The 13,580-nt window shown below is 39.4% G+C and overlaps 1 protein-coding gene across 1 annotated transcript in view; it reads right to left on the minus strand.

The window, feature by feature from the left end:
* Positions 1-13,580, minus strand: part of SERINC5 (serine incorporator 5) — a 53,622-nt gene that overhangs the window by 14,744 nt on the left and 25,298 nt on the right. The window contains exons 5-8 of the mRNA XM_070743248.1: positions 6,665-6,758; positions 5,915-6,126; positions 3,622-3,717; positions 1,880-2,003 (exon numbers count right to left, since the gene is read on the minus strand). Coding sequence (XP_070599349.1) covers positions 1,880-2,003; positions 3,622-3,717; positions 5,915-6,126; positions 6,665-6,758 — 526 coding nt within the window. The remainder of the gene's footprint in view (positions 1-1,879; positions 2,004-3,621; positions 3,718-5,914; positions 6,127-6,664; positions 6,759-13,580) is intronic.

A 13,580-nucleotide genomic window follows, 5' to 3' on the forward strand; every position in this document is an offset into this window, starting at 1 on the left:
GTTCAAAGAGCCCTGATTTATCTGCCTCTTCCATGGAAAGCAATAGAAACTTGATAAAAATGGTCTACACTGGCATTTCCCCCCTTTCTGTTCAATCATACCTGGTTCTTGGGAGACTGCATAAGATATGCATTTTTGCTGCAGTGTCCTGAGCTCATGAGAGAACCAATTGTGACCATCCTAGCAGATTTCCAACAGGCAAAATCAATGAAGGAAACTGGATTTGCGTAGGAACCACAAAATTCGCTTAACAACTAGAGAGTTTTGCTTAACAATCATGTCAAGAAAGGCAGTAGCAATGGGCACCCTTTGTCAGGGGTCCAAATAGCATCTAAAATCAAATCAGAGTCCAAGACAAATACTTCCTCAAAGTTCCAATTTATTAACAAAATTATGTTGGCACATCTGGTTGAATCCCAAATTTGAAGCACTTTGGTGTTCACCACCCAGTTGAAAGTTCAAGCCCTTGTCCCCACTCCCCCCAACTCCATCACATTGACCAATGTCTGACTGCCAGCCTGGCAGATCCACCCATTTTCTTATGTGCAGATGGGGTGTGAAGACAAAGGATGACCTTGACTTTCTAGAAAGAATTTTTTATGACTCCATGCAGATAGTCCTTATTTATTTATTTATTTATTTGTTTGTTTGTTTGTTGTTAGAGTTGGAAGGGACCATGCGGGTCATCAAGTCCAACCCCCTGCCTAAGCAGGAACCCTATAGCATCCTAGCCAAATGGCAGTCCAATTTCCTCTTTAAAATGTCCAGAGTATTGGAGTTCACAACATCCGCTGGTAGGTTGTTCCACTGGTTGATCGTTCTGACCATCAGGAAGTTCTTCCTAATTTCCAGGTTGAATCTCTCCTTGGTCAGCTTCCAGCCGTTGTTCCTCGTCCGGCCCTCCGGTGCTCTGGAGAATAAAGTGATCCCCTCCTCTCTGTGGCAACCCCTCGTATACCTGTAGACTGCTATCATGTCCGCTCTGGCCCTCCTTTTCTCTAGGCTATCCATGCCCAGTTCCCGCAGTCTCTCTTCATAAGTCTTGGTTCCTAGACCCCTGATCATTTTGGTTGCTCTTTTCTGCACCTTCTCCAGAGTTTCAATGTCTTTTTTGAAGTGTGGTGACCAGAACTGAACACAGTACTCCAGGTATGGTCTGACCAGGGCGTAGTAGAGTCGTATTAAGACTTCCCTGGTCTTGGAGTGTAATCCCCTGTTGATGCAGCTAAGGATTGTATGCAATTCCCCCCTCCCAAGTTCCCACAGTAAAGCAGGCATAATAAAATGGCATAACGGGTGGCAGGAAATTGGACTGCCATTTGGCTAGGATGCTATAGGGTTCCTGCTTAGGCAGGGGGTTGGATTTGATGACCCGCATGGTCCCTTCCAACTCTAACAACAAACAAACAAACAAACAAACAACTCCCAGAAAAAGTTACAACCCATCATTGCAATTATAAGTTTTATTATCCTGTGGTTACATGATCAAAATTCAGGCTCTTGGCAATCAGCTCATATTTACAAAAGTTGCTGCAAATTTTCCAAGCAGTTTCTGGCAAGAAAAGATAACTGAAGAAATTGGATTTACTTAATAATGGATTTGACAACCTCAATAAAAATAGTCAAAAACTCATATCTGGACATATGGAAATTTTTAAAGATTGCACTGCTTAGTGACTTTTGGTTCCTATTGTGGTCCCAAGTCAATGACTACCTGTAGGTTTTCAATTAAGCTATTTCTTAACTCCTTAAATAAGTTATATTTTTTAATTTGATGGAAAACAAGCTATTGCGTGTCAAATAGTTATTTCCCTCTGAGAAGTACACAGGTATCTGTCTATTTGCATAACATTGTGTTACAGCTGAAAGGAAGACTTACCAGGAATATAAAATGCAACAGAATAAAATTGTAGTTCCCAGTCCAGTCACCAAATTTTCATCTGTTTGCAGCCCTTGGCCAAACTCAGGCACACAGATTGTTGTATTTTTATTCTCAACTAAGACTTGAAAAAGAGGCCACAATTAGCATAATTAATTTTATATTTCATGCATCTAATTATCATGCAATTTGGGTGTCCTCCTGGACTCACAGCTTAAATTAAAACAACACCTAACAGCTGTAGCCAGGGGGATAGGTTTGCCTGGTACATCAATTGCAACCTGATTTGGATCGTGTGACTCTCCTCACAGTCACTCATGCCCTTGTCGCCTCACAGCTAGACTACTGTAATGTGCTCTACATGAGACTACCCTTGGGGTGTCCTCGGAGACTGCAATTGGTCCAGAATTCAGCTGTGCAAGCTGTTGTGGGAGCACCTAGGTAAACCCATATTACACCAATCATCTGCAAGCTGCATTGGCTTCCGGTTAGTCTCCGGACACATTTCAAGATGTTGGTTATTATATTTAAAGCCCTATATGTCTGAGGGCCAGGTAATCTTTGGTACTGTCCCTACTACATAGCTTCCAATGACCGATAAGATCCCACAGAGTTAAGCTCCTTCAGATTCCATCGACTAAGCAATGTCGACTGGAGGGCCTTCTCTGTTGCTGCCCCGACTCTCTGGAATTCATTGTCCCCTGAGATTCGGACAACCCCTACCCTATTGGCTTTCCACAAAGCAGTGAAGACCTGGCTCTTCCCGCAGGTCTGGGGCCATTGATCTCACCAAACAATGTCATTTGGCGGGCCCCAGGGGAAGAGCCTTCTCTGTGGCGGCCCCGGCCCCTTGGAACCAACTCCCTCCGGAGATTAGAACTGCCCCCACCCTCCTTGTCTTTCATAAACTACTCAAGACTCACTTATACCGCCAGGCATGGGCGAGTTGAGACACCTTTCCCCCAGGCTTTTTTAATACTTTGTTTTATGTTTGGTATGAATGTGCTTTTTGGTTTTTTAAATAATGATAGGGTTTTATATGTTTTTTAATATTAGATTTGTTCCACTACTATATTGTTTTTATTACTGTTGTGAGCTGTGAGCTGCCCCGAGTCTTCGGAGAGGGGCGGCATACAAATCTAATAAATAATAATAATAATAATAATAATAATAATAATAATTATTATTATTATTATTATTATAATAATAATATCCTTATAAGATCCAGCCAGAAATGAATGGTGTATATATTTCTTAATTGTTTTTAATATATGTTTTTGATGGATTCAATATTTACGATGTTTTCATCTTTGTTGTGAACTGCCCAGAGTCCTTCGGGAATTGGGTGGCATACAAGTTTAATAATAATTAATAAAACAACAACAACAACAACAACAACAATCTACACATGCTTTAGCTTCTTTCAATTTCCCACAAATTTCCTTCATCTCTTAATTTTTGGGAGATCTTGTAAGTCTGTGCAGCTGATTTCTGAACTGTATGGGGGCTGCTGGAGGAAGCAGAATTCTTTTCTCTTTAACTAGATGCATTATTTAATATAGTACATCTTACACAATACATTTTTGGTAGTGTTATTGGGAGTTTCCAGTCTGGTGATTTCAAGGTGCGCTGGATTTTCATAATTGCCAATTAGCACCGGCAATGTAATTTGGATAGTACAACGTTGAGAGAAGATGATTGGTGCACATGTATATGTTGATTTTTAATTCAAGGTAACTTACTGATTTCTGGAGGTTTGCTTGAAAGTGATGAGAAAGTGAGGTACATGACATAGCAGCTGATAATGCCTGACTGCAACAAACCAGAATGAGGCTGACCTGAAATTTTAAAACAGGGATACATCTGTAGACTTTTCTTTGGTAAAATGGTTCACACTGTAAATAATGTTTTGCTGAGCTCATAGACCTTTAATTTTAAATTCAGGCCTCTCCTTCATAGACAGAAGAAGTGCTTTAGCTGAATAGAAATGAGAACCTTAGTCACAGAACAAAATTTATGAGGAATAGATCTCGGTGAAAATTATGACAAATCCTTCAAATTATTTCTCCCTGCAATTCTGTTTATCCTTCAAAAGGGACAAACAATTCCGTTCCTGAATTATGTTTTCTGTCACCAAAGTATACTAAAAGTTCAAGAGGGTAAAATGAGTGACAGCAACTGACAGCAAGGGATGGGTTACATCTCATTAAGACCGAGAAGAACGTCTTCAGAAAACAACTGCCTCAACTTATCAGGAAGGCTTTAAATTAAAATTGAGCGGGGAGGGTGACCAATCTATAGGATCCTCAGGACCTAATTCCAAGCAAAGACCCCTAGTAAGCAAGCAAACAATGAACTAAAAGGGATGGGAAGGAAGATAAATTCAAATGCCAAATAGGAGACATAGGAGGCACATCCAGAGTTGGGCACAAAGGTTTCCCTCAGACAGCTGTATCTCTGCTCGATGAATTTAGAAGAATAAGAGCAGATTGCCAGCGAAGCATTTCTGGAACCCTGAATCTAGGATTTTCCCATTACAAACGTTGGAATTCCACGCCCCTTTACTTAGAGATCCTCCCTTATATACTGACTGGGTGTGGTCAACTGTTTCCTAGAAATATAACTGTCTAGATTTTCTTTCATAGACTCACCTTCTGAACCTTTTCCCATAAAAACATTCCTTTCTGCTTTGTGTCCTTCTGACCTGGATATTTAACAGGGGCTCCTGATCTTCCATTTCTCCCTCCTCCTCTGATTCAGACATTACCATCATTGGGGTTTTTACAGTCTCTGGATGTTCCTCAGGTTCTAATTCTCCCTCACTCTCACTCTCTGACTCAAGAACACTGGCCTGGGGTACCAAGACAGATCCTGTTCATCCTTCTCAGAATCTGTTCTCTCTCTCCTTCCACTCATTTCTTAAAATATAGTACTCAGCAATTCAACACCCACCCACCCCAAAAAAGGGTTCAAGTATGGCTCTTGACCTGAAGAAGGCTGTGTATTCCTAAACTATTCTAAACATAAACAAACAGAAATATATATAAAAAGAGAGTTGATTCCTCACCATTTCTCAATCCCTGAAACAATCTTCAGTTCCTGCTGCTACTTATTTTAATGACAAATCTGTCATTAAATCTGGAGTGCTAGGCTATAAATTCCCAAGTCTAGTAATAAATAACTCCTTTCCACAATATAGATAACAATAGAAAGCTACAATTATATATTGACTCTTAGCATTGATTTTTAATTTTAATGTATTACAGGGTTATCTGGATAGTAATTAATAATGCATACATTCCCTTGGGAATAAGATGTAAGAAATTGCCTTACTTTAACACATGAATTAAATATACTTTGACTGGCTGTGGTCTACTTCTCTAGAGGAGGTATTTTATACCACCTTCTGTTTAGAGTTGGAAGCCAGGGATTTGAGATCAGCTCCAAGGAAAACATAGTGTCCCCCATCCCACGAGTTACCACCATGATGTAACCTAAGATTACATGAGTGGACTGACAAAACCACCAGTGGATATAACTTGATTCTCTTCTACAAAGAGTTTTCAACTGATATATGAGAGATTATGGGTGATAGACCAAAAAAACTTAAAATTCAGCTGAGTTATTGAAAGTTGGGGAATACGGCAGTTAGTAATGCCAGATTTAGGTTTTATGATGGGTCTCTCCAGTACTTCAGAATGCCATTTTGTTGCAGAAAAAGATTTTCAAAATTAAAGCAATAAAATCAATCTTGACTATGCTTTACAATCCATGCATTTTAAATACAAAGCAATGCTTTAGTTTGCAGTTTCGGTGTTAACAGGACATGAATAGGCTCACTTTGTTCAGAAAGAATATGAGGCCTCCCCCCCACCCCCCTACTATTGGTATTTTGACCTGACTTTCTTGGAGCAGTCTTTTCGTTTTTTCCCAGATTATGATTTGTGATAAACTAAGGGACGGAATATGGCTAGGAAATAACTTCCAATTCCAAGCAACCAAATCCAGAGTGACAATAAAAGAAAGCGTGCTTACGGTTTTGGACACAAGGTGAAATGGCTACCGCTGAAATAAGCAAGCACAAGCCGCCATTGACGCCAAGCAGGATCTTGTTAAATGTACAGCCATCGGCACGGGTGTAAAAGACAGCCATCACAACTAAAGCTCCAACAGCAACGGAATATAACACAAGAGTCACGAGAGCTAAGGAGCCGTACCAAAGTTGATTGTGCTTTGTGCCAGCGGTCCTGTTTCGGAAAGAAAAGCAATTACGCATTAAAGTTGAAGAAACACAAATGATATAGAAGCCCCCAAAGAAGATTAGTTCATTAGGCCTTTGTGAACGGGATTAAGAATTAACTCTTTATGCAAAAAGATAGTGTTCTTTAGACATGAGTGTTCAATTATTTTAAATTTACAGGGTATTTACCATAGATAACTGCAATTTATTAGTTTATATTGTATCTAGTTATACAAGCATTTCACCGAGGCAGCTTTTGACAGTGCCATCTTGGATTCACAAGAGAGAACTAGCTGAGGGAATGTTGTGACAGGCTTGTTTAACCAAGTGAAAAATACAACAGACAAGAAGTAGGAAGTAAGATATATAAAAAGCTACAAACAGGAAGTTGAATGGTTAAAAACAAAGAAACAATTGAAGAGGAAAAACTGAATGAGAATGCCTGCTGTGAAACTTTAACTGTGATTCTGACTTTAAAAAATTTTAAAAATAGAATTCAACTAAGTGGACGCTTCCTTTTATATGCAGGCCTGAAAGAAACCTACCAGTTTTTATTCCATTTGTGTGCAAATTCTACAAGGAGGATAAGCTGGATGATGATAAAGAGGAAGCCTCCTGCAGCACCAACATAACGCCATGCTGCAGAAAACATAAAAATTGCTTCATTAATTATCATTCTTACAGAAAAATACAATTTCTATTTATTAAATGTATGAATTATATTGTGGTAAAGAAGATACATTTTATATACATACAGTGGTGCCTCTACCTAAGAACATCTCTACTCATGAACTTTTATAGATAAGAACCAGGTGTTCAAGATTTTTTTTGCCTCTTCTCAAGAATCATTTTCCACTTACAAACCCGAGCCTCCAAAACTGTAACCGGAAAAGGCAGGGAGAAGCCTCCATGGGGCCTCTCTAAGAATCTCCTGGGAGGAAACAGGACCGGAAAAGGCAGGAAGAAGCCTCCGTGGTGCCTCTCCAAGAATCTCCTGGGAGGAAACAGGACCGGAAAAGGCGGCCGGGGGGGGGGGGGTGAAGCCTCTCTGGGGCCTCTCTAGGAATCTCCTGGGAGGAAACAGGGCCTCCACCCTCCCTGTGGTTTCCCCAATCACATGCATTATTTGCTTTTACATTGATTCCTATGGGAAAAATTGATTCTTCTTACAAACTTTTCTACTTAAGAACCTGGTCACGGAAAGAATTTAGTTAGTAAAATCATGCTCTTTTCTAGCAATTACATGTATTATGGACCTCAATTATTGCTCAGTATTGAGCAAGCACAGGCTATGAACATACACACACACATACACCTATAGCAAATTAAATTATTCTGCAAAAATGTAGAAAAAAATGTAAATAATCTACCTTAAGCATTTTGTACTTAAAACAAAAAGTTAAAAAATGAAATCTTAAAAATTCTTTATATAAATATATTCCAAATTTCAGGGTGGGATTAAAATTTGATAACTTTCCCAACATATGCACACATATATGCATTGCCATCCAAATAACAGAAATAAAGTATTTCATCTTGAATATATTTCCATCTTTATAATGAAGTTCATTGTCTACTCTCAGTTTATTCACAGAGGAAAACATTGAAACAAAAATATGTGATAACCTTCTTTTTGCCTCTAAAACATGTTGTATTTTGGCCACATTGGCAGAGAATTATTGAAGGTTGCTTTTAATACACTTGGACAGCCCCAAGTAATAGAAAGCTACTCTACAATTAAAGCAGCTTCTGTTTGCAGATAAAATTTGCATGAGCTATTGGCAATGCACACTATGTCACACTTGAAAAGAATTCAAGAAGTGCCAGTGCAGTTACAGTAGCAACTGAATGCAGGGAGTGGCTGCACTGCTAGAGGACATTATGACATTATGACCTATAATTTTAGATAAGAAAGAGAAAGCTTTTTGTAGCGAGTATTCATCATGAAGGCTGATATTTTTTGCTATGCTAGTATCAGGGTCAGGGACTTACTTCTCAGATGCTGGGCAATGAATTGAATAGGTAAAGAAACGAACTGAAAGATAATTCAGTGTTCAAAGAGCTACAAGTCTCAGATTTGAAAAAAACCTGCTCGCTTTAAATTAAACGTCTTAGTGCAGGGATAGTATCTTGCAACTTCTGTCAATAATTCAACTTAAAAGTAGAAATGGTTTGGGGGGAAAAAGGTTTCTGATCATAAATATCATGTTAAATGGATTAATTAAAAACACTGTTAAATGTAGTATGGCACCCGGCGACATGATGACATGATTGAACATAAAAATATAGATTTGACTCTTAAAGACAATATGATAACTTGGTGTAAAAATTTAGGCAAAGAGTTTGACGTAGAGACATGGGAGAAAGTTTGGATTACAAATTGGAAAATGACGAAATCAGTCTCTTTAAAAGAAAACCAAATTAAGATGTTTTACAGATGGCATCTCCCTCCGAACAGAATTGCTAAGATGTCCCCAAATACCTCCCCAAATTGTTGGAAATGCAAAAATGAAATAGGTTCCTATTACCACCAATGGTGGACCTGCAATAAAGTCAGGACATATTGGAGAATGATAGAAAAAATGATAAAAGAGATTACATTACAAGAGATAGAAAAATCCCCAGAATTTTATCTTTTAGGTAATAGCTAAGCAGAAATATAAAAAAGATATTTTTTATTTGGTCGTGCATATTTTAACAGTGGCCAGGATAGTTTATGCACAAAATTGGAAAGGGGAAAATGTTCCCAAAAAAGAAGATGTAGTTAAAAAAAAATTTGGATTGTGCAGAGATGGATATGATGACAAGAAGGCTGAATGATCAAGAAGAATCTGACTTTTACACTATCTGGAATAAAGTTTATACATGGATAGACAAAAATAAAATTAAAATTAAGGTTACGAAAATTGTATGAATATATCAAAATGTTATTGAAATTTTTTTCTTTTCTTTTTTTGTTGTTGTTGGTGTTGGTTTTTCTTTTTTATTAACTTAACCCTATGTTTATTAGAATATGTAAAAAAAATTCTTCTTTTCACTTAGAATACTATGTTGACTTAAAAACTTAAGAATTTATCCTTTTTTCTGTATTAAAAATTGACTTCAAGAAAAGAGGGGTAATTGTAACCCCTACTATGTGTTTAAATGTTTGTGAGTTTGTATGTCCTTTTATGAAAAAATTAATAAAGTATATTAAAAAAAAGATAGTATGGCACCCAGGGGTCACTATTTGTGAACTGGGTGGCTATACAAACTTGATAAATAAATAAAATTAAAAAATCAAGATTGTGCTGCACACATTCTAGAGCAGGGATATGCAACCTTGGCGACTTTAAAACTTGTGGACTTCAACTCCCAGAAATCTTCAGCCAGCTTTGCTTTGCTGGCTGAAGATTTCTGGGAGTTGAAGTCCACAAGTCTTAAAGTTGCCAAAGTTGTAGACCCCTGTTCTAGAGCACCCTTTTTTTCCTCCAGAGTTTGGACTTTGCCACCTACAAACATTAGTGGAACTGCCATCAGATATTAGTACAGAGAATGATTATTTTAAGTAACAAAATGGAAGCTCTGCAAGAAATCTCATTTTGCATGGTTAATGTCCTGAAATGGAAGACTAATTAAACTGCAGGAAAGTTTAAGTGCAGTGGCTGCTGGCCTACCCCGTTAGAAAAGCAAATGCAGTTTGCTTCAATTGTTATACATCAGGAACTGATTGAAAGTTTAATTTCCGCAAGCTAAATAGTTCAGCTGCACAATGAGCATTGTGGTGACAGGATATTTTATTTGAGGAACATCTAAACTCTAAAATACTCTTTCCCAGACCGACAAGCTGTTGTGACTGCAGCTTCCTTTTATTTATTTTGTCTAGTACATAATGTAGGTATATTAAGATATAATCATATTAATATACATGAATAAAAGATTAGAAAAACATTAGAAATAATAGTATTCATATACATAATGCTAGTAAAACATAAAGAGACAATAGGACAGGGGACGGAAGGCATGTTGGTGCACTTATGCACGCCCCTTACTGACCTCTTAGGAATCTGGAGAGGTCAATAATGGATAGGCTAAGCGTAAAACTTTGGGAGTTAGGAGATGACACTACAGAGTCTGGTAGTGAGTTCCATGCTTCGACCACTCGATTACTAAAGTCATACTTTTTGCAGTCGAGTTTGGAGCGGTTTACACTAAGTTTCAATCTGTTGCGTGCTCATGTGTTGTTGAGGTCCTTGCTAAGGTAGGGCATACTTCTGCAAAGGGGTAGGAATTTAAACTGAGAAAGATCAACTTCCCTTTCAACAGATTCTTAGCCTTAATTTCCTTCCTTCCTTCCTTCCTTCCTTCCTTCCTTCCTTCCTTCCTTCCTTCCTTCCTTCCTTCCTTCCTTCCTTCCTTCCAGTGTCTTCCTGCCAGCCTCCCCCCCAATTCCCATGTCCTTCCCAGTGCAAACAAGAAACTGGCTTTTAATTCCTTGTACAGATGGCCTTTTATTGTACTGCCTCATTTGAATTGTGCAAGATTTGTTACTGAAAAACAACTTGGAAAAATGATGTCCTATTGTAGAAAAGTTATTTTAAACTAAGAATGGCTTAATTGGGTAAGACAAAATTATGAAATAAAAAAACCCTTTACATTGGCTTTAGTTTTTTAAATTTGTGTATAATATTACACCGCATTGTTAATTGCAGCACCCAGCATTTTCTGCTATGTTCTTGGGCATTTGGCCCAATATATAAATATGAGGCTATATTTTTGCAGCTGGAATTATCTACATTTGCCATGATTATATTTTCACATTTAACGAAGAAACATTATCATCTGAACCATTATCTAAAGGAGGAGGAGGATTAACTTACTATATTTTCTAAGACGTTAACGTTGATGTGTCCACATAGTCTAAACAACAGAACACAATCCAAACAGTATACAAAATCAACACAGATCTGTAAAATTCCTGTATCTGATTATTTCACCAATTACTTTATAACTAAAATGAGCTGAATATGGGGAAACAGCTGTACTATATCTGTTTAAAAAAACACCATAAAAAGCACCAATTTCTGCAAAAAGCCGCCGGACAACAACTATTTCCAAGACAATTTTTGTATAACTTAAATTGTACATAATAGTGTGCAAGTTTGATATATTCTTCTACTGTGTTTCCATGAAAAGAAGACCCAGACTTATTTTCTTTGGGGCTTGAAAATAAGTACTCAGGCTTATTTTTGGGAAAGTCTTATTTTTTTAAGTGCAGAAGGTGGCAAGTGGGGGGGGGGGCACAGAAGTGGGAGCACAGCTACCGCTGGCCTCGGCCACTCCATCCCACTGTCTGCTTACCGTTGGGCAGAGCTAATCTGGCCATAACCTGTTGGGCAGAGTGAGAGTTTTGCGTACACGGACGTTAACACACCAAGTAGCCACAGTTAACCACTATGCCTAATTGAAGTCTTCAATGAAACATAGCAGCAGGCTTTCTTGTAAAAATATATTTTACTTCTCTTTTATCAAACTCCTTCTCTAAATAAACTATCATACAATACTTTTATATAACTCTTATAATATCCACCACTGCAACCACTCAACTACAAACCACTCTATAACAAACCACTCTGTGTAACAAACCACTCAGTACAAACCACACCCATGCAGGGGTGTTCCTTCTTAAATACAGGTTACAGCCAATCAGGTTGCAGCACAATTAGCAAACCCATGATCACATGCTGATTATGGTTTACATCAGCTCTCCCATGGTTACAAACCATTTACTTGCATTGTGATGTTACCTTCAGAAATGAATTTATTTCTGCCACTTACACGCTGCTGCAACAGGCTAAACTCTCGGTGTACCCCGGTCTCCACCTGCCCTGCTGCTGAGACACTTCTCAGTTGCACTGGGAGGCTATCCATGCTGCTGATGGCCTTGTAGGAGCTCTTCACCCTCCTGGCATGGCGGGTGAAGGCCTTGGCACCGATTGAGGCAGCAGGCGAACAGACAGTGGGATGGAGAAGCCGGGACCAGCAGTAGTTGCCCAAACACTTTTCCCCAGAGGGAGACGAAGCTTTGCCTGCTTGCAAAGAGGATGCTGTGAAATGGAGCTAATTGCTCTGTTTCAAACCATCCCCTTTGCAAGCACACGAAGCTTCGAGTGTCTGTCATAAGAACATAAGAAGAGCCATGCTGTATCAGGCCCAAGCCCATCGAGTCCAGCAATCTGTGTCACACAGTGGCCCACTAATTGAATTGTCCATGGAGATCTTGAGCAGAAATAGAAGGCAAGACCTTCCCTTTCCCTTGACCCCCAACAAATGGTACTCAAGGGAATCCTGCCTACCTCAACCAACATAGAGGCAGCACATGGACATCCGTTTCGATAACCACTGATACACTTGGTATCCATGAATCTGTCTAATCCTGCCTTGAAGCTATCAAGGCTGACAGGTGTGACGGCCTCTTCTGGAAGGGAATCCCATCAACCAAGGATCCTCTGGGCGAAGAAATATTTCCCTTTATTTGTCCTCACTTTCTTACCTATGAGCTTTAGGGAGTGCCCCCTTGTCCTAGTATTGTATTATATAGAAAATAATTTTTCTCTATCCACCTTTTCTATCCCATGCATGATTTTATACACTTCGATCAAGTCACCCCTTAAACGCCGTCTTTCAAGGCTGAAGAGACCAAGGCGTTGCAACCTGGTTTCATAAGGGAGATGCTCCATTTCCTTGATCATACTTGTCATTTCTTTGATCATACTGTCATTTCTCTGTCTATGGGGTGCTTGGGAATGGAGTTGATTTGCTCTGTTTCAAAGCTTCTCCTTTGCAAGCAGATAAAGCTTTGTCATCCTCTGCGCAGCAGAGTCAGGTGGAGGCAGAAATGATCCCAATGCGCCACCTACTCTCTCTCAGCTTGTCTGTGGCTGCACCGAATGGGCACCTGCGTGGGGCTTTGGGATCACCTGCCTCCCCATCCTCCTGCCTCCACCTGCTGCTGCACAAGCCTCCCGCAAGCTTCCTGTGAATCAGGCAGCCACATAGTACATCCGGATCTCTCCCCCCCCCCCCCATCTCCACACTCAGATTTATTGGTATTTGTGCTTCCACGAAGGGGCTGTTGGGCTGTGGCTATTGCTGGACACCATTGGTCCCCATGTGCCTGCCACCTATGAAGCTGACCATGCCCAGTCCCCCCTTCCCAAGCTTATTTTTGGATTAGGTTTTATATTAGGCCCATTCCAAAAAAATCAGGTTAGGTTTTGTTTTCAGGGTGGGTCTTATTTATGGGGAAACACAGTACAATTCTATTGCCCCTTTGCTAAGTCTTTGTCTAAAGCAGTGTTTTTCAACCAGTGTGCCGCGAGACATGGTCAGGTGTGCCGCGAAGCTCAGAGAGAAAAAGAAAGCAAGAGAGAGAGAAAAAAGAGAAAGCAAGAGAGAGAGAGAAAGCGAGAGAGAGAAAGA

This window comes from Erythrolamprus reginae, chromosome 2, assembly GCF_031021105.1.
Source record: "Erythrolamprus reginae isolate rEryReg1 chromosome 2, rEryReg1.hap1, whole genome shotgun sequence".
Lineage (NCBI taxonomy): Eukaryota > Metazoa > Chordata > Lepidosauria > Squamata > Dipsadidae > Erythrolamprus > Erythrolamprus reginae.